This window comes from Cynocephalus volans, chromosome 10 (genome assembly GCF_027409185.1).
Source record: "Cynocephalus volans isolate mCynVol1 chromosome 10, mCynVol1.pri, whole genome shotgun sequence".
Taxonomy (NCBI): Eukaryota; Metazoa; Chordata; class Mammalia; order Dermoptera; family Cynocephalidae; genus Cynocephalus; species Cynocephalus volans.
The window spans coordinates 52,776,158-52,803,307 of NC_084469.1; the positions used below are offsets into that span (position 1 = coordinate 52,776,158).

At 54.2% G+C, this 27,150-nt stretch overlaps 2 protein-coding genes across 3 annotated transcripts; one reads left to right on the plus strand and one right to left on the minus strand.

Moving 5' to 3' along the window:
* Positions 1-57: 57 nt before the first annotated feature.
* On the minus strand, positions 58-9,470 carry KLC3 (kinesin light chain 3). 2 transcript variants are annotated; one of them, XM_063108896.1, is made up of 13 exons: positions 9,392-9,470; positions 5,167-5,432; positions 4,487-4,717; positions 4,119-4,185; positions 3,442-3,661; positions 2,860-2,947; positions 2,596-2,697; positions 1,901-2,074; positions 1,157-1,247; positions 1,037-1,077; positions 839-945; positions 579-642; positions 58-268 (listed from the first exon to the last, which is right to left on the minus strand). In XM_063108896.1, the coding sequence occupies exons 2-13, from the start codon at positions 5,422-5,424 to the stop codon at positions 197-199; spliced, it is 1,515 nt and encodes a 504-aa protein (XP_062964966.1). In that variant the 5' UTR covers positions 5,425-5,432; positions 9,392-9,470; the 3' UTR covers positions 58-196. The 2 variants fall into 2 exon arrangements, with proteins under 2 accessions (XP_062964966.1, XP_062964967.1); XM_063108897.1 differs by lacking the exon at positions 9,392-9,470 and adding an exon at positions 5,850-5,896.
* A 7,976-nt stretch (positions 9,471-17,446) lies between these two features.
* CKM (creatine kinase, M-type) lies at positions 17,447-27,007 on the plus strand. Its single transcript, XM_063111462.1, has 8 exons — positions 17,447-17,555; positions 20,003-20,214; positions 21,335-21,489; positions 22,001-22,133; positions 24,050-24,221; positions 25,387-25,510; positions 25,813-26,002; positions 26,490-27,007. Exons 2-8 carry the CDS (start codon positions 20,022-20,024, stop codon positions 26,666-26,668), a joined length of 1,146 nt encoding a protein of 381 aa, XP_062967532.1. The 5' UTR covers positions 17,447-17,555; positions 20,003-20,021; the 3' UTR covers positions 26,669-27,007.
* The last annotated feature ends 143 nt before the right edge of the window (positions 27,008-27,150 follow it).

Sequence of the window (27,150 nt, forward strand, 5' to 3'; positions counted from 1 at the left end):
CCTCAGGGTAGGAGCTTGTAGGTCCCTGCAGGAAACCTCAGGTGGACATTCCTCATTGCCAAGTCTACAGCCTTTAATCGCAGGAGAGGGTGGCAGGAAGCCCAACCCACTGGGTATCCCCTCAGAGGTGGGAGAGTCAAGGAGATGCCCCCCACACTCCTCCCGAGAAGCTGTAGCCAGTGTGGTCCAGTTGGCTTTAGTGGGGGCTCAGGTCCTGGGTGCTGGCGCTGAGGGTCCGAGGGGCCTCACTCAGGTGCTGGTTCGGGAACTGGAAATGGGCACAGAGAATGGTTGGGAGGGGTGAGGGGCAGGCACAGCCCTGCTCCAGTTGCCACTGTGGCCATCCCCCCGGCCCCACGTAATCCCTTTTGTCTCCGTGTCCACCCCCCCACCTCCATGTCCAGCCTCGCAGCCAACTTGTCCACCCCCCTGCCTCTACCCCAAGGAAAACCCATCCATTCTCCTATCCTGGAGTCGATTCTAATACCGACCTACCACTTCCTGGCTCCAATGCCAGCCTGACTACCCCCCACCTTCCCTTATCTCAGGGCCCCCACTCCATCCTTGACCCCCTCAACCTGAGTTCCAATAGCCCTCGGGCCATCCATGTTCAATATGTTGAGTGACACGGCTCTCTTCATCCTGCAAAGGAGGGGACAGGGAGGAAACGAATCTGGCTCCCAGTCTGGGGAAGACCTCTCCAGCACTGGGTTTGATCTGTGTGTGTCACAGAGGAGATGGGAGCCACGGAAGGTTCATGAGCTGGAGGCGGGGGGGGGTGGTATGCTGCAGATTCTGCCGATGTCAGGGCTCTTTGCTGACCTGATCCAGCACTCACCCGGCTGTCCCCGCCACCGCCTCGCCTCGGAGACGGGAGACCAGTTTCTCACTTCCTCGCCGGATAGACTCGCGGAGCTTGGAGAATGAGCTGCTCCGACGAAGGGCCTGGGGAGGGTGCCAGAGACACTGGTCAGTTGCCCCTCGCTCATGCAGTCCCCATTCCCACCCCAGGAGCAGAAGCAGAGCTCATCCTTACCTGTTGTTCTGCGTCACCAGCTGTGCCTGTCTTGGGGGCTCCTGAGGGAAGACATGAGGGCCACTGAGGTGGGAACATTGAAAAGCCACCTTAGAGGGAGGGGAGGGGCTGGGGCCTCACCAAGAGGGGCAGGTAGGTCCTCCCTGCTGAGGATTTCTTTGTACAGTTCTTCTGCTTGCTGGTATTTGTTCTGTTTCAGGTAGGCTGAAGCCTGCCGGGAGGGCATGTCTTGAGTGTTCCCAACTCAACTCTGGGAGCTTCTCAGGATCCCCAGACCCCCAACACTGTATCTAGTCCCATCTTTTTAAAGTGCAAACCTGACCATGCCTCCCTGTGCCCTCAGGAGGAAGCCCGGTCTCATCTACTTTGGAGGCCTCACCCTAGAGCAGAATGGGCTTGGAGCCCAGCCTAGGGGACCTAGGGCTGGTGGCTTCCTGTCTCTGAGTCTGTTTCCTACTCCACCTTGCGTGACACAATGTCTGTGCCTCAGTCTCCTCCCTCATAGGGGCATTCTAAGTAATAGATGATACAGGGAAAGTGCTAAGAAGGGGTCTGGCCCTCAGTGAGCTCAATAAATATCTGATGCTGCCCTCTGGTCCAAGCCAGTTGCACCAGCTTCCTCTTTCCTGGAACTGTTCTCTGGCTGTCATGGACTTGGTGTGTTTCCTGATGCTTCTGTGTCCTCTGTGCTGAGCAAACTGCTCTCCGTTAGGGCCCAGCTGGGAGGCGGTGTCGGACGGGACATCTCCAAGGGCCTGGCAGAGGCAGGGCTCCAAGCCTCTTGGTACCCCACCCTCACAGTGACTGGCTTGCACCCACGGGGTAGGACCCTGTCAGCCAGCCCTGCGCCCCACAGCGCCTCACCAGGTTGTTCTTGGTCTTGGCCACATTGGGGTCATTGGGCCCACCCAGGGCCTCATAAATGCTCAGGGCCCGGGCGTAGTGCCGCTCCACATCCTCAAACTTGCTCTGGTTCTGGCAGAGCAGGGCCAGGTTGTTGAGCTGCTTTGCCACATCCGGGTGGTCAGCGCCCAAGACCTGGGGGTCAGGGGTCACAAGTCATTGGGGTCATATGAGATTGGTGGGCCTCATGATGTCACTGCCATGATGGGGGTCATGAGTTAGGGATTATAGGATCAAAGTGGAGAGTTATATGAGGTGGGGCACTGGAGGGCAGAAGCTACACAAACGGATTGATGAAGTCAGAGGTCTTGGTAGTCCAGAAACTCTTGGGGTACAGGGGCAAATGGGCAGATCAAGGCTGAGGGTTGTGCTGGTGGTCACATGGGGTTGGAAGGGCAGGACCGGGTTGGGGGCTTTCTGAGGTGAGTCAAGGGGAGAGGTCAGTGTTAGAGGCCGAGATCAGGCTGGGAGCTAAGGTCAAAGGTGATGGGTCGTGGGATTGGATGATCTGGACTCAAATTGGGGGCTCAATAACAAATGTAAGGGGCACCACAGGATCAGATCCCAGTGCAAATGCTTCAGGATCAGTGGGAAGGGTCACGTGGCATCAGGTCATGAGCCACACAAGTTCTGTGGGGGTTGGTATGGGGAGGGACCTTCTCACGGATCTCCAGGGCACGCTGGCACAGGGGCTCTGCCTCCCGGTAACGCCCACGCTTCCCATAGAGGACAGCCAGGTTGTTGAGGGTGGCGGCCACCTGCAGGGGATGGGGGAAGGCACAGGTTGGAGATGAGCAGGCACAGGTTGGAGATGAGCAGGCACAGGTTGGAGATGAGCAGGCACAGGTTGGAGATGAGCAGGCACAGGTTGGAGATGAGCAGGCACAGCTCCTCCCTTCCTCCCTGGGGCCCTCACTCACCGCGGGGTGTTCAGGGCCCAGCGTCTGCTCCCGGATCTGCAGGGCATCATGGAGAAGGTCTGTGGCCTCTTTGTACTTGTTTTGGTCCCTATAGGGCAGCCACAGGGATGGAGGGGGGTTGGTCAGGCTGGGGCAGCTGGCGCCAGGCCACAGGGGCAGGGCTGGTCCCAGCAGGCTCAGGGAGCTGGCTGAACCAATCATTAGTAGCACCTTTCAGGGGCCCCTTTTGGGTCTCCCCGTACCTCCAGGTCTCTAGTACTGGGTCCCTGCACCTCCACATCTCTGCCATGCCCCTGGCCACTCCAATCTCTTCCCCACTGTTGGGGTCTCTGGTGACCACATTCTCTGACTCTTCTTTGCCAGGGTCTCTGTGACCTCCCCAGATCTCTGTTTCTCTCCCTCCCTATTTTTCCATCCTCTCGAGGCAGGATCCCTCCCACCCTCTCCCATTCTGTCCTCCTCTCCACTGCCACCCAGGTGCTCCATGTTGGCAGAGGGGACAGTAGGGTCCTCCCACTTCCACCTAACAATTGGCCCCTGCCCTTCCTGCCCCTTCTAACCATGGCTGGCTGTAGCCCTCACCGGTACACCAGTGCCAGGATGTTGAGCATGGTGGCCACGTCAGGGTGGCAGTGGCCTGAGCTCCTCTCCAGGTCCTCTAAGGCCTGGCGGCACAGAGGCACAGCAACCTCATAGCGGCCCTGCCCCGCATACTGGATCACGAGGTTGTGCAGGGTCCGAAGGCGGGCTGGGATCTCGTAGCCGCCCTGCTGAGCTGCAGCTGCCCCTGCTGCCTCTGGACCTGGGCGAGAGGAGCACCTTGTCACTGTAGGCCTCCTGCCCCTCCAGCCTCACATGCAGGGACACACACACCCCATAACTGCCTCGTTGCCCAGTTGGCCCCTGGAACTATGGCCCCCACACTGCCTTCTGAGCCTGAGTTCATAGGCCTCTAACTGGCCAGCAGGATGTGTCTTGGCCTGGGGATGTGACCACGGCTGCCCAACTGCCCCATTGGGATGTGGATACGAGAGCCTGCCTGGCTCATGCTGTGGCCACACAGCCTGCCCGGCTTTGCGGTTTCCAGCCTCACCGGCCCACTCTCACCCCCACACCCACTTCATCCTCCTGACCCTGCCCTCACCTCCCCATCCCCCACTCAGAGAACTTGGGGTCCAGCAGATCAAAGCTGCCTCCCCAGTCCGTCGTCTTCCAGGGCTGTGCTCCCCACCGTCATGCATGCACTCCCCCACACCCACCTTTCCTCTCCTCCTCACTGGGGAACAGGGAGGCCAGGCTGTCTCGGCGAGGGGGAGACTCAGGCTGCTGCAGGGAGGACAGGAAAATGGGGAGTCATGTGGGTTGGGGGCTTGTTTCAGAGGCTGGGGCTCTGAATCTCAGGTTTTGAGGGAGGTGGTGATCAGGATCGAGGGTCTTCTGGAGGGTTGGGAGGATCTTGTAGCTTTATGGAGCAGCTAGGGGGGATTCTGTGTATGTTCTGATGGGTCTGGGCATTTGGGGGCACCACCTAGGGTTGGGGGCTTTGGGGTTCTAAGGAGGGTCTGGGGGACTTCCGGGCTCTGTGAAGAGCCCAATGCTCCTGCCTTCTTGGCCTGCCCCACAGCACCTGGTTCTCCATGGGTGGGTCATACTGCCGCAGCTGCCCCAGGAATTCAAGGTGGTTCTTCTCCTCCTCCAGCTGGGCCACGGCCTCCTCGCTGGCCCGCAGCCGCCGCTGTGTCTCTTCCAGCTCCTCCCGCAGCCAGGCATTCTCCTGGGCCAGCCGCCGGGCCTGCGCTCGCAGCCGCTGCTTCTCAGCCTCCAAAGCGCCCACGTGCGCCGACAGAGCCAGCAGCACCTGTTGGGGTGGGGGTCCTGAGTCATGAGGGAGGTGGGTTCCTACCCTGCCGGACAGCCCCTGACCCAGCCCAGGCCTCACACCAGGACAGAGCACCCCCATTCTATCCAGGACTCCCCAGATTCTGCAGAGATCCCACCAATGTGGCTTCCCAGGAACCATGATTCTGCTCAAAACCCCCTTCTGGATCAGAGGTCCCTGTCATACATGAGGACCCCCATAATGCTGCCCAGGGACCCCATCTCTGACCTTGAGCCTCCCTTTCCCAGGCCTGGTTCCCCTAGGCTCCCCCGGCCCCAGACTTGCCCCTCTGCAATACTGGACACAAATAACTGCCTTTGCTCATCCCCAGGCTGACCCTGCCCCCTGCATACATGTCCCTCTCATACCTGGGCCTTCCTGCCACCCACCAGGCCGAAGCCGCACTCCCCCACAGGGCCCCCGCATACCTGGGCCTCTCCCAGCCCCAGCTCGATGGCCTCCAGTGAGTGGCTCACCACCTGCTGCTTTTCTTCCAGGAGCTCCAAGCCAGTCACCGGGCCCTGTCCCACCAGGGCCTCCGCCAGGTTCCCAGCCAGACCGTGGTGCTCCACCCGCAGGGCCTCCAGCCCTTGCACCACTTGCCTCGTCTGCCGCACCAGCTCCTCAGGGCTCAGGCGCTCTGGGCCCAGGTCTGTGCTTCCAGGGGCTGCCACCTGCACAGACATGGCTGCTCCTGAGGGCAGCGGTGGGGATTGGGGAATCATTGCTAGGGCCAGACAAGCCAGCCCCTAGCCTCCATGCCCATCCTGGCCAGCAGGAACCCCCAACCTCTCCCCATGTCAGCTCTCCCCCATCCCCCTACGCTGGCCATCCCATTCCCTGACCCGCCCATCTTCCCACCCTTCCCTGCTCCTCTCTCTACACCCATCCTGGCCAGCCCCTCCCTGACCCATCCATTTCCCCCTGCTTCCCTGCCTCCATGCCCTCCCCATCCCAGCAAGCCCTCATCTGGGAACATTCTGGTCTACCTTTGTCTGTTCCCTAAGCCCAGGGCTCTGCTCTGAGGACAACTCCAAAATCCTATTATGTGTAATTAACCAAGGGAGGGCAAACAGCTGGCATGTGGTCCCCCTATCTGCCCTCAGCTCACCTGGCCAGCCCTCCCTACCCAGGGACTCCAGATACCCTGGCCCAGAGCTCCCAGTCAGCCGTGTGGCCTGGGACCAGAGGCGCCCTCCTCTGCTGGGTGTGTGGGGCGGGGCATGTGGAGGCGGCAGCCTCCCCGTGAGCTCATTCTTAGGGTGTTTTTGTTGGGAACCAGTCAGACCACTGGGGTGGGGTGGGGTGGGAGGAGAGGGCCAGGGGATAGGGCTCCGGAAGCAGAGGAGGCCTCTAGGTTTGGGGGGGGCAAGCAAGGAGGGGCCCACGTATTGGCTCCTGGGGCTTGACAGACCTGGAGGGAACAGGGGTTCCGCCCTCCACCACAGACAGGCTTAGCCAGCCCAGGGCCTGTTGGGAAACACTGGCCCATGGATGTCACACTGTTCTCGTGACAGCTGAGGTCTGAAGCCCAGATAGTAATGGGTGGGGTTCCACACGTGGAACTTCATGTGGTTGTATGTGGGTGACAAGGACACAGACATTTAGCTGATGGTGCCTCTGGGGTCCTCATAGACACACACACAGATACTCTCCTCAGAAACACACCGGGCCGGCCCTACACCCTCCCTTCTTAAAGACGCAATGCAACATGCGCATTCTCTCAGAAATACAACTCAGCATACACACGCACACTGCCTTCTTTCCAATACAACATGATGCACACACACACCCTCTCACAAATGCAGCTCCACACACACACAGACACTCCTTCATTAGAAATATAATACACATGGGCGGCCCGTGGCTCACTCGGGAGAGTGTGGTGCTGATAACACCAAGGCCCCGGGCTCGGATCCTATATAGGGATGGCCGGTTAGCTCACTGGCTGAGCGTGGTGCTGACAACACCAAGCCAAGGGTTAAGATCCCCTTACCGGTCATCTTTTAAAAAAAAAAAAAAGAAAGAAAGAAATATAATACACATTCTCCTTGGAGAAATACAAAACACACGCTTTTTTCTCTTAGAAATACTGCTCAATACACAAACACATCTACATTTTCCTTTCAGAAATACGAGGGGTCTTCAAAAAGTTCGTGGAAAGATTTGTTGTCTTTTGGGGGGGCGCAGAGCTGGCCAGTACATATTATCTTCTAATTTCATTTTTCCAAGAACTTTATTTTGGGGGGGCAACTGGCAGGTAAGGGGATCTGAACCCTTGACCTTGGTGTTGTAACACTGCAGTCTAACCAACTGACCTAACTGGCCAGCCCACCCATGAACTTTCTCAAGTACCCTTGCACTACCTAATGCAACACACCAACTCAGGCACACACACATATTCTTCTTTCAGAAACGACACATATGCACCCTCCTCTTGGAAATACAACCTGACACACAGGTATATTCTCTTCTCAGAAATAAAAACCAACGCAGATACTAACTCTGTCTCTCTCAGCCCCACCTCACCTCCGAAAACATAACCAAATGTCAACTCACTCACATTCAGAATGTCTTCTCGCACTTATCCATGACACTTGCTCTCTCCCACACACATACGGTCCCCCAAGCAGCCAACTCATTACATGCCCAAAGCCCCTCCAAATACATACACTCCCAGGATTCACTGTGGACCCCTCCCCATCTTCCCCAATACCTCCACCTCCTCCACCTCTACCTCCTGGCCTGGCCAGCAGAGACTCACACGCTTACACACTGCACACACACATAGATACACATAGAGAGCTGCAAACACCTACATGCAAGTAGTCCCAGAACTCGGACTCAGTCACACTGTCAACAGCGGGAGCCTGCAGTACAGACAGCTGTGGAAACACGTTCTAGAGGGAGTTCCATGTGTCTGCACACACTCTCTCATACTTCACTTAATCCACTGTGTCAACTGTAAGCATCCCAGCAGTTTTTGCACCTGCTTGCAAGCTCATAATCACACATAGTAAGGGCATCCTATGCATTTTATATACCACAGACCCTTGATAGCCATCAATTTACATATATATGTAAATATATAAAAAGATATGTAAATATGCATGTGAATCTATATGTTTACATATATGTAAATACGTGTTTGTATATATCAATCAATCTCTTTTTATACGTATGTGTATGTATGTATATCACGCTTCACACATAAGTCACATAAATGGTCAAACTCACAACCACACAAACTCGTGAAGAGCCATCCCGACAACCACGACCACTATTCACACAGTTTTGCTGACATAGTAACTTCCTATCACATCACACACAATCTCAGATACAGCTGAGCTGAATGTTCCAGACACAGCCTCACAAACACCACCCCAGAGCCAGCAACAGTCACAGCTCAATCCCAGCTATCTATCACTCAGGCTGGTTCCTAGACATGCCAGCTTCCACACTCATATCAAGCCCCATGTGCATAACCACACAGCTGACAGAATGATAATCACAGTCACAGCCCCTGACAAAGACCTCTCTTCCATCCTGTCACCTACACAGAGGGAAATCTCAACTACACATCACTCAGACATCTCCCACCCCACCCCAACTCCCTACACTTCCACAGCCCCACAACAGACTCTCCATTGCACACTATTGCTAGTCCATAGCAGCAGATCTCTCCCTCCCCCCGGCAGGCTCACACACAACTCCACACCTCACGGTTCCACACACACCGTTCCTTGAAATAGCCTAGCTTCTGGACACAGTCACATATAGCCCCCATGCACCATCAGTGAGACACAACCAGAAAGTCCACCATAGTCACATATCACTGACCTAGTCCCACCCACTGCCCACCTCCCTGACATACACACACACACACATGCCTTCCTACAGGCAGAAAGCCAACTGCAGCCACACAACCTGATCAACACTCACATGTTCCACTCCCTGCCATATAGACAGCCATACACATGCACATCAGCCAGAAGCAGAAAGTTGGCCACAGTCACAGGATCCCTTGTTCCCATAAAAGTACTGTAAACAGTCCAACTGCCAATACACACACACTACAGACACACAGTCAGAAGTTGCCCACATTTTCCCATCACTGACACGGGGACACATCATTCACACAGTCTCTGCGCCCCATCACAGGGTTACACAGACAGTGCATGTCCCTTTCACACTCGGACCCACAGCCTGACACCTGCGCTCTGTTCTCCCTCTGTCGCTCACACGCACACTCACATACACACGAGCCTCATACACCATCTCTCATACACACGCACTCAGGCAGGAGACCCCCATCATGGTCCAGTTCCCCAAGCCACACAACCTTACCCCTAGCTGGCCGGCCCCACCCCGCGCACCCCACTTTCCGGGCTGTCACAAGGGCCCCCTCCCCTTAAGCCCCGCCCCGTTCTCACTCCTGTTTACCTGCGCTCAGGGGAGGGGGTGCGGCCCCAGCCGGGCCTCCAGACCCCGGGAAGCCCCAGGGCGGTGCAGGTGGCGTCCCGGGGCCCCGAGGCCCGTTCCCGTTGCCAGGCGAGCGGGCCCAGGGGTGCGCCAGGCCCAGCCCTCACCTTCCGTCCCCACCCCCATCCCCGCGCTTCCCCGGGACTCCCGCGCCCCACTCCCGGAGCTCACCTGAGCGCGGACCGCTCCGGAACCCACTTGGCAGCGGTGCGCACGGTGGAGTCCCGCACGCCCGGCACGCCCCGCCGTTCCCCGCTGCGCCCCGAGTCTCGGCCGCCGGCGGCTCCTCCGGGAGGCGGGGCAGCCAGGAGCCCCGCCCCCCGCAGGTGAGGCCCGCCCCGCCCTCCGCCGGCGGAAAGTTCCGCCCCGCGGCTCCCGCCCCGCGGGAATCGCAGAACCCCAGACGCGGGGCCCGAAGCCCCTGGGGCACGTCGAGTCTGAAGATGACTCCAGAGCGCGGATGCCCGGAAATGGGGCCTTGGCGAGGCGAGCATCTTGGAAACTTCGGATCCCAGGCCGATGGGCTTCTCGCAGTGTCTGCCGCCGGGCCTTTGCCTTGGCTGTGCCCCCCGCTTCGACCTCTCTTCCCACAGATACCGTTTGTCAGGTCTCTTCTCAAGGGCCGCCTCCTCCGATCGCCCCTTCCGAGTGGCACCCTCCCACCAAAACGTTACCTCATTTCCCCACTTGATTTTATTCACAAAACTTTCCAGGGTCTAAAATTATGTTATATAATATATATCGCATTACTATATTGCATAACATATAAGATACTATCGGTGAGGGAAAGTGATAGCTAAGAATTGGGCTCTGTGTTCAAATCTGATTCCAGCACTTATGGGCTGTGCACACCTTAGGCAAGTAACTTAAACTCTCTGCCTCAGTTTTCCTGATCTGTAAGATGAGGATAGTCGAAGGCCTTGAGGATTGGATGAGTTAATACATGGACTGTACATTTACCAGTGCCTGGCACATAGGAAGCACACAGTAAATGTTAGCCCGGTGCAAAGTAGATGCTCGATAAATATTTCTTGGGTGATTCACTAATGAATTAAATCCTAGAATCGTAAGATGTCCAAAGCTGGGCGTGCACGATTGTAGCATCATAGAACTCGGTTCAACAGGAATTGCAAACCTCCGCATTACTCCGGTCACTGCAGTATGAGATGCTTTCAGCAGAGGGCGCAGCTGGTCCGTGGACCAGGCCGCAGCCTCCAGCGCCGCTCCCACCCTCCCTGAGAGGTAGAGCCAACCTGCCCCTCTGCTCCCCTGTTCTCTGAGCCCCAGTGCAGATGGTCCCTCCTCCAGAAAGCCCTCTCTGATCCCCCAGACTCGCATCCTCTTGGGCTCCACATCCTATCCCTGCCCACTCTGGGTCATCACTGTCTGGGGATAGTTCTGTCTCCCACACTGGACTGTGAGCCCCAAGAGAAGGACAGGGCCAGGGCCATGTCAGTCACTATTGGGTCCCCAGTGTCATTCAACACAGACCGAACACAAAGAGGCAGTCAGAAGAATGTGTGTTGATTGAATCACAGAAAGGAAAACTTAAATACGCTGGGGTTTTTTTTTTGTTGTTATTGTTTTTTGTTTTTTGTTTTTTTTATGGTGGCCGGCCAAACTCACATTCTATCTTCTCCAGATATTTCTAGGGAAGAAGATTGAAGCAGGCAGCTGAGCCCCTCCCCCCTATTGTTTTGGCCTCAGGACACTGCATGTTGGTTCTGGATCTGCCACATGCTTACCGTGAAGCAATGTGGGGACTGGAGCCAGGTGGCCTAGGTGCAAACTCCTGCTCCATCATTTGCTAACTTTGTGACCCCCAAGCCAGAAAGTAACCTCTCTGGGCCTCAGATTTCTGGGGTGTAGAACATGACTCACAAGGGTAACCTACTTTATAAGACTGTTGTGAGAATGGATGAGTTATCTCCATAAAAGGCTTAGAACAGGGTAGCACATGATACATACTTGGGGGGGTAGGGGATGGGGGGAGAATGAGGAGTGGGAACCAGGCAGATCTGGGTTCACATCCTGATCTTGCCATTTGCTTTCCATGTAACCTGGGGCAATGATTTCTTGCTGAGCCTCTATTTCCTTATCTGTAAAACAGGATGATCATGCTCACTGCACATTACTGTAGTTAGAATTAAAAGAGATAGGGCCGGCCCGTGGCTCACTCGGGAGAGTGCGGTGCTGATAACACCAAGGCCACGGGTTCGGATCCCATATAGGGATGGCCAGTTTGCTCACTGGGTGAACGTGGTGCTGACAACACCAAGTCAAGGGTTAAGATCCCCTTACAGGTCATCTTTAAAAAAAAAAAAAAAAGTTAAATGAGATAAACATTGAAAGAAGAAAGTGTTAACTAAACACTTTTTTAGGCTTACCTGTTCCAAGCACTTTTCTTTTCTTTTTGTTTTGGCGTCTGGCCGGTGCTGGGATCTGAACCCTTCACCTTGGTGTTATCAGCACCATGCTCTAACCAAGTGAGCTCACTGGCCACCCCAAGTATTTTCCCACAACTACAAAAAGGGCTGGCATTTCTGAATTCTTATCTGGGACAGGCCTTGTGCCAAGTCCTGTATGCAAATTAACTCCATTAATCCTCACACCAGGTGCTAGGACGATCCCCATTCCACAGGGAAAGAAAACGAGGCACAGAGGTTGAGTGACTGTCCAAGTTCACACAAGTAAGGAGTAGCAGAGCCCATGAATCCATACAGCCACCCCTGAGGTAGGAATGATTGCCAGCCCCATCTAAGGATGAGGAAACTGAGGCTTGGAGAGAGAAATTGCTTGCGCAAGACCACAGCCAAGAAGGCACTTGACAAATACCCCATCCTATCACTTAAGGCCGCGGTTTGTCATGTCAGGAAAATGGGCAGATAAGTTGAGGACGTTTCTATTTTCACCTCTTGGCCATGTTTTTTGTTGTGGTGGTGGTTTGTTTTTAATTTGAAATGTAATGCACTGTCAAAAAAAAAATTCACAGGGCCGACCCTGTGGCGCACTCGGGAGAGTGCGGCGCTGGGAGCGCGGCAGTGCTCCCGCCGCGGGTTCGGATCCTATATAGGGATGGCCGGTTCGCTCGCTGGCTGAGCGCGGTGCGGCCGGTCACAAAAAGACAAACAAACAAACAAAAAAATTCACAGAGAATAAAAGATTACTAAGTGAAAAATAGGTCTTGTGTCTCCTTGATCCCCATACACTCTTCCCAAAAGCAAACATAATTAGCAGTTTCTGATATTCTTCCAGAGATATTCCAGGGATATGGATTGTGTGTGGATGGATGAGTGTGTGTGCGCATTTACGAAAAACACAAATGAAATCATCTTTACCCATGGAAATAGAGTGATTGCCTTTGACTTTGGATGTGGCCATGTGACTTGCTTTGGCCACTGGCAGAGGGGCACAAGTGACAGTCCCGCCAGTTCTGAGCTTAGACTTTAAGGAGCCTTGAACATTTCCCTTTGCATCCCACCATCGCCATGAGAAGGGCTTCTCCTGAGTGGTTCCCCCCTTCAGCCCATGCCCTGCAATGTCTGTATATGGAGCAGACCTTCCCAACTGAGTCCAGCCTGGATCAGCCAACTCTCAGCCAATCCCACATCTGTTTTAAAGGTGTTGCATTTAGGAGTGGTGTGTTTCACAGCATTCTGGGGCAATTGTTCCAAAGTAGTACATATAGATTAGCTTTATTCTTTCAAACATCTGCACAGTATTCCATTAGGTGATGTTTCATCTTTTATCTACTAGTAAGAATATATTTTAAAAAGCCATTCATAAGACAAATAAGAAATCATAACAGTAATTGGAAAATATTTAGTAATATTTAGTCTTTATATAGTAATTTAGTCTTTATATAGTAATCAAAGACTATATAACAAAACCTGCAAAAGAACAATCTGTTGCTGCATACAACAATGGGAATGAATCTCAGCAGACAGAATGCTGAGCAAAATAAATCAGATGAAAGAGAGGACATCCTGTATGATTCTCTTTCTATGAAGTTCAACAACAAGCAAAGCTAATCTATAGTATTAAACTCTAGGATAGTGGTTCCCTTGGAGAAGAGAGGGGGCATTGACTGGGAGAGGGTGCGAGTGAGCTTTTTGGGGTGCTGTAAATATTCCGTCTTGATCTTGATGGTGGTTATTCAGGTATAAACATAGTTTTTGTCAAAACTATGATTTTGAACTTAAAATCAAGTTCATTGATCTTAAGATTAGGGCACTTCACTCAATATAACTTATACCTCAATAAAAAAAAAGTGAATTTGAGAAAAGAAACCAAAATATGGATAAAAGTGAACATCCATACACTCCAAATATAACATGTCCAATATAAAGAATGAATTTGAAATGATAACAGAATATAAAACAAACAAGAAAGCAAACAAAACTGGGATGCAGCTAAAGCTGCACTTGGAGGAAAATATATAGCTAAATGGATAAAAATTGATTGATCTGGAGGGACTGATTGGGGAGGTCAAGTGGGGAGTCAAGAAAGTCTTCACTTTATTCCCCCCACCCCACCACCATATGGACCTGACTATTCTGCTGATTATGGGACTGCAGGCCTGGTCTTGCTCTTGGGGAACAGGAAGGAGGAGTGGGCAGGGCCTAAACTCCCCAGCCCTGGGGCTGGCCTTGATTTAGAACTTGTCTTCCCTGAATCGCATGGCATTGTAGATGACTAGCACTGATTTTGGAGGTGGGTGGGGAGGGCATTAAAGGGTGCTGGGCCATGGGTGTGGAATGCTGCCCTCCTAGACTCTCTCCTGGAGGTGCAGCCTCATCCCCAGGGAGGGACAGGGACAGATGAGATGCTAGGAAAAAGAGAGGTTTGGGGAGTAGGGCTGCTCTACAATGCCAGGTCCTTGGGGGTGGAAGGAGAAGAGTGTAGGCTCTGGAAGTCCAGACATACTGACTGTGACCTTGGGAAACTCTCTTGCCCTTTTTCAGCCTCAGGGTCCATCCTCTGTAAAATGGGGATTCAGCTTGAAGAGGTGGGATCAGGAATGTATTAGGAATACAAGCTCAGGTACTGTCTGCCTGGTAGTCTTTTTATCTGCAAATTGCCAGCTGTGTGACTTTGGGCAAGTGACTCAACCTCTCTGGGCCAGCCTCACTTTCCTGACTTGTAAAACTTGCAGTACCCACCTCATAGGACAGTCAGAAAATTAAATTAGCTAATACACATAAAGCTTGGACCCTGAAGCCAGATTGCTGGGGTGATGGGAGGGGTGGTAGAGAAATGGGTACAAATTACCACAGCCTGGTGACCTGGAAGGGGACCCTGGGATTATGATGTAGTCTGATCTTGCCGAGAGGTGTGGAAGTTATTTTTACCAAAGCCTAAACAAACTCTTGGCAGCCCTGTGCCTATTTGATTCCCAGCTCTGCCTCTTCCCAGCTGTGTGACCTTGGGCAAGTCACTTAACCTCTCTGAGCCTTATTGTTTATTGTTGGGAGTGTTAAATGAGTTAATATACATAAAGCATGTAGCACAGTACTTGACATATAGGAGTGCTCGATAAAAGTTAACTGTCAGCATGGAGACTGGAGTGGCCGCTAACCATCCATGCTAACCTCCTTCCCGTGCACCTTCTTGTCAATGAAGAGGCTGGAAAGCTAAAGACTAGATTTTCCAGAGGCAGAGTAGTTCTGGAGCTTGAGAGTTGTTCCTTCAGCCATTCTGGTGATTTCGTAAGTGTCTAATATCTGGTAGCAAAGTACTTTCTATTTAAGCTGGGTAGAGTGGTTTCTGTCGCCTGCAATTGACTGATAGAGCTATTATTTACTTAATCAACAAATACTCATTTATCTTGAGGGCACTGGGGAGCTACAGCAAGTTCTGAGCAGAGGTCAGCAGGTGGGGAGTAGGTGGGAGGGGGAAAGACTGAGACAAGAATTCAAGGAGGAGGTTGGGGCAGGAGAGATGACTGGAGGGGTCTTGAGCTAAAGTGGGCAGCAGGGAGGGAAAGGAGAGATGGACAGATCTTGGAGATGGACCATTCTAAAAGGGCTGGGATGAAGATGAAACCATAAAGCTGGTAGAGCTCTTGGCACAAGGTCTTGCTGGAGCGTTTGACTGGCTCACCCCGTCACACGACTGGACCATAGTTACACGGGATTCTGGGAAACAGAGTTTCTAGTGGTTTTGGCTTCTGCAAAGGTGGCAGGCTTAGGGTGGGGGATTCCCCAAACACTGAAAGAGCTTTCCACACTGTGTGGCCCAAAAGAATGTCAAATGCCCCACAAGGTGTTATCAGGGGCACAAGGGGCTTGGCTGGGCCACCACCAGGTGTGTGACATGGCTGGATCCTACCTCTCCCCTGCTTGTAACCCTCCGTGGCTCCCATCTAACTCACAGTGGGACTGGAATTCCTCCCACAGCCCCTAAGTCCCTATGGTCTGCTCCTGTCCCCTCTCCAACCTCACCTTCTTCCTCCTACTCTCTCCACAGCCCCATCTGCTCCAGCCGCCTGGCCTCCCACCTGCCCTCAGACGTGCCCAGCCACTCCCGCCTCAGCGCCTTTGCACCTGCTGGTCCCCAGATCCCCCCACGGCCGGCCCCCTCCTCGCTTTCAGGTCTCTACTCAGATTTCACCTCCCCAGAGAGGCCTGCCTTAACCGCCCCTCCTGTGCCACTACTCTCATCTGTTACCCTCTTTCATCTTCTTTATTGAAACATCACTCCATGAGGGTCGTGTCTGCTGTATCCCCCGTTAAGTGCTCAATAGATCATTGTTTCTAGACCAGTTCCTTTTAGTTCTCTGGGTCTCAGTTTCCCTAACCATGAAGACCTTTGCCCATCTGACCTTGCTGGGAAGGGGCAGATGGGTGGAGCGATCAGGAGCTGGGCCCAAGGAAGAGTTTTTAAAGTATCCTCCTTCCCCAAGGTGGAGTCTGGGGAGAGGCAGAGAGGCTACCCTTTCCCTAAGCCCGTCCTCACCTGCCGAGGAAGAAATAGGGGAGACCCGGCGAGGAAGGAGGAACCCAGAGGGAAGGGCGTTTTCTTCGTTGCAATCCTGGGAGCTGCCTGGAGGAGGTGCCCCGCTCGGCCCGCACGTTTGGCGCGTTCGGGCGGAGCAAGCAGCTTCCTCTGTGCAACCCCCGCCTCCGCAGAATCCCCTCCTCGGCCCCTGAGGTCCCCGGTCACAGTCGAGGCGCGGAGAGGTCGGGCGCCCGTGCTCTGACCCGCGACGCCGCCCAGGCCCTGCCCCTGGGAGCGGGTGTGGCCACCCGGGGCCCGCGGCTGCCCTTGTAAGGAGGTGAGGTCCAAGGACACCCGAGACGCCCGGTTATAATTAACCCGGACACGTGGCGACCCCACCCCCCAGCACCTCCCTTCCGTGAACCCCCATCCCCAGCGCCTCGGCGGCGGGTCTTGTCCTTCGCAGAGGAGGAGACAGCAAAGTGCGCTCTAAAAATAACTCCCTTCTGGGACAGCAGGGTCCCTCCCTGTGCCCTCCACAGCAGAAATCTCCCAGTGGCACTGGGGTGAGGGCAGGGGGAGTGCGACCACCACAACCGGTCCCAGCCCTGAGTTTGAATCTCCCCAACTTTCCCTGTACTGGTCAGCTGCCAAAAAAAAAAAAAAAAGTCTCCCCAACTCAGCCCAGCCTCAGTTTCCCTCCCAGTCAGTCCCAAGGAGGAATAAGCATCCAAGCACAGGCTTCTGGGGTTAGACTGCCCTGAGTTTCAACTTCGACTTTGGTCCCACCCTCACTGTAGCTGGGTGGCAGCAGGCAAGTCACACAGCCTCTCTGGGCCTCTTTTTCCTGCTCTGGTTTACCCGCCTCCGGTCAGTGCAAGGTTTTCCCACGTCCTTGCGCTCAGCAAATGGTGAGGGCCTGCGACTGCTGTTTCACTGGGGTCAAGGCCTTTGGAGGCTGAGGAGAGGCTGGGGGGCACAGGAAGGTGGCTGGAGCAGGCTCAGAGACCAGGGGAGGGTGGCTTCTACGTGTCTGGGAGGTTCCCAGCCACTGTCCCGTGTTCCTGGCGGGGGGCCAGCTGTCCCCGCCAGCCCGACTCAGCACTTGGTCTGGGGATCAGCTTGGTGGGGGGGCCTGGGCCCAGCCCCTGGGGCAGCCCATACAAGGCCATGGGCCTGGGCGCAAGGCATGCCTGGGTTCAGGGTGGGCATAGTGCCCCAGCAGTGAGGTGAGAGGCTCAGCTGCCCCCCAGCAGGCCCCTTCCCTGGGGACAGCCTCTCCCAGCCAATAGCACAGCTCTGGTCCCCCCTATATAAGGCCAGGGCTGCAGGCCCTTCCTTTGGGTCAGTGTCGCCTCCAGGATACAGACAGCCCCTTTCAGCACAGCCCGGCCAGGTACTCCCTGCGGTGGGAATCAGGGTGGGGTCTAGAGTGGGGGTCCCATGGTGCCAGAAGCTGACTTGGCTCTGGAAGGGGCCTTGTGTGTCTTGCCTCATTCTCCTGCACACAAGGCGGGTCAGTGTGTGGGAAGTTTGACCTTGTGTGTCTGGAAGTCCCCTCTACCTGTCAGCCCACTTGACCCCAGTTGTGACTTGTGACAGGTTGTGGGTTGTGGGGAGGGATCCCGGAGACAGAAGGGGTCTTGACAGCTGACATCTGTCACCCCTGCAAGGGGTTGTCAGGCTAGGCCTGTGTTTATTACAGTTTGTCACCAGAACTGGGCGCCACAGGCGATGGGAGGTGTCTGCATGTCACCTGTCAGGGTCTGCAAGAGCAGGTGTTGTGGGCTCTTTGCATTTGCAATTGTTTGGGTCCCTGTTGTGTCTCTGTCACCTCGTTTCTGACTTTCCATGGCTCCCACATGGGTGCCTCTATCTTGGTTTTGTCCCTGAGCTTGGAAGTGTGACTGTGTGACTCAGTTTACAGGGATCTAGGGAGTCCACAGTGATATGGGTGTGTGGCTTTGGGGCTATTTCAGCTTGTGTCTTTTGGGGGTCACCCACCTTGCCTCAGTGCCCTCTCCTGGGGTGTCCCTGGCAGGTATGGGGTGGGAACACCCTCTGAAAGGAGGGGGTTCTGGGCTGGAAGCCCAGGATGTCCTTGAGCCCCAAGTCCTGGATGCGTGTCCTCTCTGCCACCCTGGCTCACCTGTCTTGGGCCTGCTGACTTGGTGCAAGCTGAGCCGGGGAATGTGGGGGTGGGTGGGGCGGCAGCTGGAGTGGAGAGGCAGGAGTCTGCCAGATTCCAAAAATAGCCACCCTGCACAGCAGCTCCAAAGGTCTTTGGCGGGTCCCTATCCCTCTACCCCTCACCCTCAGCTCACCCTGGTCCCAATTTCCTTCCCACAATCCCACCTGCTTTTCATCCCTGGAGCTGGGAGTGGGTGTCCCACCCCACCACCACCACTGCAGGGTCCCTGCTCCTTTCTGGATCTAGTGAATGAAAATAATAACAATAATAGCAGCCACCGGGGTTCCAGGCCCCAACTCTATGCCAGGGCCTCTGCTCAGCTGGCCACATGCTGGAGCTCAAAAAATCCTCCTGGAGGGGCTGGCCTGTGGCTCACTCGGGAGAGTGCGGTGCTGATAACACCAAGGCCCCAGGTTCGGATCCCATATAGGGATGGCCGGTTCACTCACTGGCTGAGCGTGGTGTTGACAACACCAAGTCAAGGGTTAAGATCCCCTTACTGGTCATCTTTTTGGAAAAAAAAAAAAAAAAAATCCTCCTGGCAACCCCATGGGGAAGGCTCAGTTCACAAGAGACAGAGATTCAGAGAGGCCTAGTGACTAGCCTGGGGTCACTCAGCAGGGAAATGTCATAGGTGGGATGTGAACCTGGCTCTGTCGACCCCAGAGGCTGAGTTTCCTTCCCAACTGAGCCCTGGGGGAAGAGGTGTCAGCAGCAAAGGGGGGGCAGCTACCCAGCCCTCCCTGCCACCCTGCCCCTCATCCTTTGAGCATCCAAGAACCTTCATGGAGAGAATGTCCCTTCTCTGCTGACATGCTCACTCTCAGCAACACTCTCACTTCTACCTTCTCACCAGCTCCTCGCATGGACCTTTTTCTTTTTTTTTAAAGATGACCGGTGAGGGGATCTTAACCCTTGACTTGGTATTGTCAGCACCAAACTCTCCCGAGTGAGCCACGGGCCAGCCCTGTTGTTATTATTTTAAAGGTCTGTGTGGGGCCGGCCTGTGGCTCACTCGGGAGAGTGTGGTGCTGACAACACCAAGTCAAGGGTTAAGATCCCCTTACCGGTCATCTTTAAAAAAAAAAGAAAAAAAAAGAAAAAATATCAACAATACTTACAGTAATCACAGCTGAGTGAAATAGGGCTTATGTGTGCCAGGCACTGCTGCAAGCACTTTACCTGCATTAACTCATTTAATCTTTTTAACACTCCCTCAAGGTAAGTGTTGTTATGATCCGTACTTTACAGATGAGTAAACTGAGGCATAGAGAAGTTAAGCAACTTGCCCAAGGCCCACAGCTTGTTGTGAGTAGAAGAGCTGGGATTCAAACCCAGGCTATCTGATTCCAGAATTACACTCATCCATGCTCTAATACTTCTCTAGCCTGGGGGGGGGGGGGTTACCCATTTCCCGGCTGGAGAAACTGAGTCTCTAGCAAGGTTACTGGTCCAGGCTCACTCAGCCAGGTTGAGGAAGAGCAGGGACCCTGACACAAGACTTCTGATGCTTCCTGTCAAGATTCAGGGGCTGAGAGAGGGGATCCCTCTTGCTCCAAGTCACATGGCCTGCCTGATCCCAGAGCCTCACTCGGTTCCCATGTTGCTTTCTGCTGTATATGAGCTAACCTTCTCTCCTCCCCTGCCCACAGGCCCTCCAACACCGCCACCATGCCGTTTGGCAACACTCACAACAAGTTCAAGCTGAACTACAAGGCTGATGAGGAATACCCAGACCTCAGCAAGCACAACAACCACATGGCCAAAGTGCTGACCCTTGACCTCTACAAGAAGCTGCGGGACAAGGAGACTCCATCTGGCTTTACCCTGGATGACGTCATCCAGACAGGTGTGGACAACCCAGGTAAGCCTCCCTGATGGAGCATCACAGGGACTTGGGGAGGCGGGGGCTCCAGAGGCTGCCTGCCAGACCCCAGTCCCACCTCCCCTGAGGGGACCTCAGTTTTCTCATCTGTAAAATGGGGACCATACTCACAGGGCTGTCGTGAGAATGAATGAGTCAGTATATGTACAGGGCTTGGGACGGTGCCGGGCACATGGTAAACCACTAAATATATGTGCACAGTTAGAATATGAGACCCCCTCAAGGGTAATTTAATCTCCTCGAACCTCAATTTCCTCACCTGAAAAATGGGCACCCATGTTGTGAAAACAGATGAGTCAATGCATATACAGTGCTTAGGGCAGCGTCCAGCACAGAGTGCACACACAGAACACGACAGCGGTGTTGCTAGTCTCGTGGCTCTTTCTCAAAGGACACCCAGCAGGCAGAGCGGAACTGGTAGAGGACGGGGTTCTATCCTGCCTCAGCGCCCGCAGCTTCTTGTGGTTGAGGGGAGTGGCCCTCGGTCTTTGGGTCTCTGTCCTCCCATCTGGGAAAGAAGAGGGTCTTTCGAATCTGTTATCAGCCTAACTCTCTGTGGAAGCGGGCAGTCTGAGACTCTAAAAAATTGTAGGACACCATTTCTTTTCTTTTTGGCGGGGGGACATGATTTCTTGATTTTGGGACTCCAAGGTACTACCACTTTTAGCGCTTTGTACCTACCCGCCCCCAGTCTCCCCTTTCTCCTTTGCCCCTGCTCCTAGCATCTCCCCTCACCCCAGATGCCGCCGCGATCTCTCCCAGCCTTACCTCCCATTCCTACCGACCCTCCGTCTTCGCGGTTCTGCCCCAGAGGTCTTGAGTGTGTCCTGCACTCACACACGCACACTCACACACGCGAGCACACACGCACACACGCGCACTCACACACGCACGCACACACACACGCACTCACACACACAAGCACGCACGTGCACACACGCACACACGCGCGCGCGCACGCGCGCGCACGCACGCACACGCGCACACGCACTCACACACACGCGCGCACACACACACACGCGCACAGTCTACACTGGACCCACGAACTCAGGTCTTCCGTGCTGGGACAAGCACCTCTGACCTCACCCCGCCCCCCCAGGTCACCCCTTCATCATGACCGTGGGCTGTGTGGCCGGCGATGAGGAGTCCTATGATGTTTTCAAGGATCTCTTCGACCCGGTCATCCAGGACCGGCACGGGGGCTACAAACCCAGCGACAAGCACAAGACCGACCTCAACCATGAGAACCTCAAGGTCGGTGTCCCACGGGAGGGGAGGGGTGACGAGAGAGATCAAAGGAGAGACAGGCAGAGAGGGGAAGAGAGAGAGGGACAGAGAGACACAGAGACAGAGGAGAGGAGAGAGAGAGAAGGGAGGTGTAGAAAAGGGACAGGGACACAGAGAGAGGGCGGCAGAGGAGAGAGTCCGAGGTGGGAGGAGAGAGACGCAGACACAGTGAGGCAGGTGGGGAGCCATGAAGAGAACCAGAAGTGGGGAGAGAAAGCTGGGGAAGGAGGGGTCTGGAGATGACGGGATGGCGGAGGGACGGAGACAGGAGAGATGGAGCCACAGGAGAGGGGAGGCCAGAGGGAGCAGAGGTTCAGCACGCCCGGCCGGTGAAGATGGAGAAGGCAAAAGCAGCGGCGGTCAAAGCCAGGGAGGCCTGGGGGCCTCTGGGGGAGACCTGGGCTTGCAGGGGCAGGGGGTGGCTGGACTGGCGCTCCAGGAGGGTCTGCCCGGGCCTGACCTCCCACCCGCCCTCCAGGGTGGGGACGACCTGGACCCCCACTACGTGCTCAGCAGCCGCGTGCGCACCGGACGCAGCATCAAGGGCTACTCGCTGCCCCCGCACTGCTCCCGCGGCGAGCGCCGGGCCGTGGAGAAACTCTCCGTGGCAGGTGAGAGCCCGCGCCCCACCCACGGCTGGGGTCACCTCGCTCCGGTTCTGCCTCTCTGTGGCTGGTCCCCAGCACTCCTGGGTCCCCATTTTCCAAAACATGGGAGGAGCTTGGTGAGTGATGGGGGTCACATTACTCGTGTTGGAGGTCTGGGGTGGTGGTCAAGAGTGAGGGTCCCTGAGAAGACCCGCGTGGACACCCAGCTGCCCTAGCGTCCTGACACCCATCCATTCATTCAGTCAGCAAACATTCCTGGTTGCTCTGGCCCTGTGTGGTGAGCCGGGGCTCCTGTGACGAATAAGGTGGGCAAGGTCACTGCTCTCACAGAGCTCTCAGCCTTGTGGGGAGATGAGAAGAATCAGAGTAATCAACAAATAAACAAGATCATTCCAAGTGCCATGAAGCCAAGAAAGGGCGAGTGTGGCAGAGAGAATGACTGAAGGGAGCCACCTTAGAAGGGAGGAGTTGAGACCTGATTGACAAGAAGGAGCCTACCTTAGGAAGAATTCCGGGTAGGTGGATCAGCAAGTGCAAAGGCCCTGGGGTGGGACTGTGTGTTGTGTTAGAGGAATAGCAAGGAGAACGGTGTGGCTGGAGCAGAGTGGGCAAGGGGGAAAGGCAGGGCATGAGGTCAGAGAGGTGTGGCTGGCCAGATGGTGCAGTCTCATGGGCTGTAGGGAGGGCTTTGGCTTTCACTCTGAGTGAGGCAGAAGCCACAGGAGGGTGGTGAGCAGAGGAGGGACAGGTTCAGACATATGGATCTCTCTGGCTGCTGAGTGGGGAACAGACTGTGAAGGCAAAGGTGGGAGCAGAGAGACCATGAGCAGACAACCAAAATAGTCCAGGCAAGAACAGACCATGAGATGGGGAGAAAGAGTGGGTATGTTTTGGAGGTAGAACAACCAGAACTTGCAGACAGTGTTGTACTGATAAATATTTAACAAGCAGAACTCAGAAAAAACAAAAGCCCTGATTTGCAGTGACTGCCAATTTCTGTGGTGTAAATTTTCCTGCTATGGCCAATTTTAAGCTATCAGTGTGGTGTTATACAGAGATGGGAAGAGATGCACAGTGGCACATTATATAGTACAGTTGTCCCTTGGTGTCTGTGGGGGATTAGCTCCAGGACCCCCTTTGGTAACCAAAATCCTCCAATGCTCAAGTCCCTGATATAAAATGGTGTAGTACTGTGTAGCCTGTGTACATCCTCTCGTATACTTTAAATCATCTCTAGATTACTTACACTACCTAATACAATGTAAATGCTATGTAAATAGTTGTTATACTGTATTGTTTTTAAAATTGTAATATTTTATTGTATTGTTATTTTTACTGTTGTGTTTTTTCTAATATATTCTATTTGCAGTTGGTTGAATCCGTGGATGTGGAACCTGCGGATATGGAGGGCCAACTGTATAAATAAATATATAAATATCATATAAGTATATATTTATCATAATATGTACAAATATATTAATTATACACATAACATATTTTTATACATATGAATATATACAAATAATATATATTTAATATTTATTTTATATATTTTATAATTATTTTAACTAATGGCTTTCCAAATTCCTGAGCCTTTGGCCATCTGTCTTGCCGCAGTGCGAACAGGCACTATCCCACTAAATTGCTGGTGGATTGGATGTGAGGTCCCTCAGTAGAAGGCCCTTTCTGGCTTGAGCACATGGTATGGCTATTCCTGGGGGCCTGGACAGACAGAGGCAGGACAGATTTTGGCGAGAGATCATAAATTTGGGCTTAGATGCAGTGTTTAGATGTCTTTAGGCCATCCGTAGGGCCAAGACCCACCAGCTCTGTTGTGGCAGCAGTGTGAGGTCCCTGGGCCTCCATACCCTGGTTGTAGGGGGACAGGCTGCTGACCACTCCCTCGTCTGGCCCCTCAGCCCTCAACAGCCTGACGGGTGAGTTCAAGGGGAAATACTACCCTCTGAAGAGCATGACGGAGAAGGAGCAGCAGCAGCTCATCGATGACCACTTTCTGTTTGACAAGCCCGTGTCCCCGCTGCTGCTGGCCTCAGGCATGGCCCGTGACTGGCCTGACGCCCGTGGCATCTGGTGAGGCCCCTCCCGCCTCCTTCGTTTCTCCTCCTCCCAGGCTTCTCCAGCCTCCCTGACCTTCCTCACTCCACCACCAAAGTTAAGGCCATAAAAATAATTAAGGTCTCCCACGTACCACAGAAAATGATCTTGCCCTCCACCCCTGCCTGTCCTGTGGTCTGTGTGTCATATTTTGGGAAACTTGGACCAGAGAAGTTGGTAGCTAAGAACTTAGACTTGAACTGGACTCCCTGGATTCAAATCCCAGCTCTACTATTTACTGGCTGTGTGAGTGACCTTGGGCAAATTACTAAATTTTTCTGTCTCCAGTTTCCTCATCTATAAAATGGGGATCACAATAATTCATAGCTCTTGGAGTTCTTGTGAGGGTTAAAAGAATTAATTTATATAAAGTATTTAAGGCAGTGCCTGGTGTATAGTAAATGCTCAACACATCTTGCCTGTTAGCATTATCTTTATTACTATTATGTATTGCTAGTTAGACTTTCTATGAATCTTTGCTTTTATTTTAATTAATTAATTTATTTATTTATTTTGACGCCTGGCTGGTGCAGGGAGATTTTCTATGAATCTTTGAATTCCTGATTCTGATTTTAAAAGTCAACGATTTAAAAAGGTTTAGGGAACCTAGGTTTCAAACGATTATGGGGGTCTGGGTTCTAAGACTTACTGAATGGATGATTCTAAGATTTCAAGAGTTTAAATATTTTTAGGTTTTAAGATTCCACTAAATCCAAATTCTGTGATTCTGTGATTTCAAACACTTCCAGATCTTAATGTTTGACGATTCTGAGACCCCGTGTCTCCAATGCTACGGTTTGGAGATATCACAATGTAATGGGAAGATTCCCTGGTTCTGAGACCAGATGTAGGATTTCCGAGATTTATCAATTCTGATTCCAAGCTTCTGTTTGTCAAAGATTCTGAGATTCCAAGAGTCTATAATTTAATGCTGTTCAAAGTCCTTGATCCCGGGACTGGAGGTTTTACAGAGCCTGTGAGGTCAGTCTCCAGGTTTAACCTTCTGCGTTTTGAGGAAGCGGGTGCCACCCGCCTCACGCCCCTCAGGCCCGCTCCCCCTACGGGGGGCATGTTTGGCAGACGGCAGGGAATGGGGTTCCCGCGAGCTGACTCCTTAACCTTCGGCTGCGCCTCACCCCAGGCACAACGACAACAAGAGCTTCCTAGTGTGGGTGAACGAGGAGGACCACCTCCGGGTCATCTCCATGGAGAAAGGGGGCAACATGAAGGAGGTCTTCCGCCGCTTCTGCGTGGGGCTACAGAAGGTGGGTGCCCGCCCCTTGCGCCTGACTTCCGACTCCACCCTGAACGCCCCACCCCCTCCCCAAGGCCCCGCCCCGGACCGGCTCCACCCACGCCGCCCAAGCCCCGCCCCCTCAGGATGCTGCCTCCGTCTTGGTGGTCGAGTCCCTCCCCTCAGAATCTCCCTCCTCCCGGCTCTCCAGCCCCGCCCCTCGGTGCCCCGCCCCCACCCACGTCCTCGCGCGCCGTCTCTTCCCGTCCACGTTGCGGGTGTATTTGCGAGTGCTTGCTGGCGCTAACGCTTGGTCTTCTCCCCCCGCCTCAGATCGAGGAGATCTTTAAGAAAGCCGGCCACCCCTTCATGTGGAACGAGCACCTGGGCTACGTGCTCACCTGCCCATCCAACCTGGGCACCGGGTTGCGGGGAGGCGTGCATGTGAAGCTGGCGCATCTGAGCAAACACCCCAAGTTCGAGGAGATCCTCACCCGCCTGCGCCTGCAGAAGCGGGGCACAGGTGCGGCCCCCGCATCCCCCGCACCGCGACAGCTGGCGCGGGCCCTTTGCGGTGGTGCGGGGGGAGTGGGGCATCCCCGCGACTTTTGGGAGTCGGCCAGGGCTGCTCCTCTGTGAGGCTCAGTTTCTTCTTCTGTAAAATGGGCATCACCATGCCTATCTCATAAGAGTATATCATCATGACTATATAACATGCACAGCATATGCCCCCGGACCTCGGTTTCCCCATCTGTAAAGGGGGTGGTGGTCAGGATTCGACCCCAGGCAGCTCGGCTCCAGAGCCCACTCTCTTAGCATTTTCATGTTGGATGGTTGAGGGGCGAGGTACCGTGACTAAAGCCAAAGACGTGGGTCCATGAATAGACAGACATTCATGAGGTTCTGTGTGCAGGTGACCCGATACATGTGGCTGTGGCAGTTGGCACAGGGCCACAGCCCGGCCCCTCTGCACTTCTCCCTTCTCACATCCCTGTCCCCTTCTCCCGAAGGTGGTGTGGACACGGCTGCTGTGGGCTCCGTGTTCGACGTGTCCAACGCCGATCGGCTGGGCTCATCCGAGGTAGAACAGGTGCAGCTGGTGGTAGACGGTGTGAAGCTCATGGTGGAGATGGAGAAGAAGCTGGAAAAGGGCCAGTCCATCGACGACATGATCCCTGCCCAGAAATAGGCGCCCAGCCCGCCCGCCACCGACTGATGGAGCCCCAGCACCTGGGAGGACCTGGCGCACCGGAGGCCTGCCCCTTCGTCCCTTGCTCCGCCCCTTTCTCCCGGACACCCGCCTATAATGGCTCGGTCACCAGGGGGCTCTACCAGCCTTCTCGGAGTTCCAACCAATGGGCTCCATCCTCTGGGTTCTGGCCAATGAAACCCCCCCTCATAGCTCCTCTCCTTTTCCCAGAGCTCCGCCCCCCAACCAGAGCCCTGGCAAACCGGGAGCTCCCCAGCACATCTGGAGCTCGTTCCTCTTCTCCACTCAGAGTGATAAATAAAAGCAATGGTGGCCTTAGCTTTGTATGTGATAGTTATTGAGGGAGATGGAGGAGAGACTTGGAATTGACTACTATGTGGCCTGGAAGTGGTTTGTCCTCTCTACGCATGAACTAAGCATGTTCTGTCCCATCTCTAAAACAAGGCAAAGTGAGGGTACAG

Excerpts from the sequence above, each read along its gene's own strand:
- CKM (XM_063111462.1), top strand. The coding sequence starts at position 20,022 with ATGCCGTTTGGCAACACTCACAACAAGTTCAAGCTGAACTACAAGGCT. Across the intron at positions 20,215-21,334 it reads GACAGGTGTGGACAACCCAG|GTCACCCCTTCATCATGACC; the intron begins GTAAGCCTCCCT and ends CCGCCCCCCCAG. Across the intron at positions 24,222-25,386 it reads CCTGACGCCCGTGGCATCTG|GCACAACGACAACAAGAGCT; the intron begins GTGAGGCCCCTC and ends GCCTCACCCCAG.
- KLC3 (XM_063108896.1), bottom strand. The coding sequence starts at position 5,424 with ATGTCTGTGCAGGTGGCAGCCCCTGGAAGCACAGACCTGGGCCCAGAG. Across the intron at positions 4,718-5,166 it reads TGGGGCTGGGAGAGGCCCAG|GTGCTGCTGGCTCTGTCGGC; the intron begins GTATGCGGGGGC and ends CCACCCCAACAG. Across the intron at positions 946-1,036 it reads CTGGTGACGCAGAACAACAG|GCCCTTCGTCGGAGCAGCTC; the intron begins GTAAGGATGAGC and ends CACCCTCCCCAG.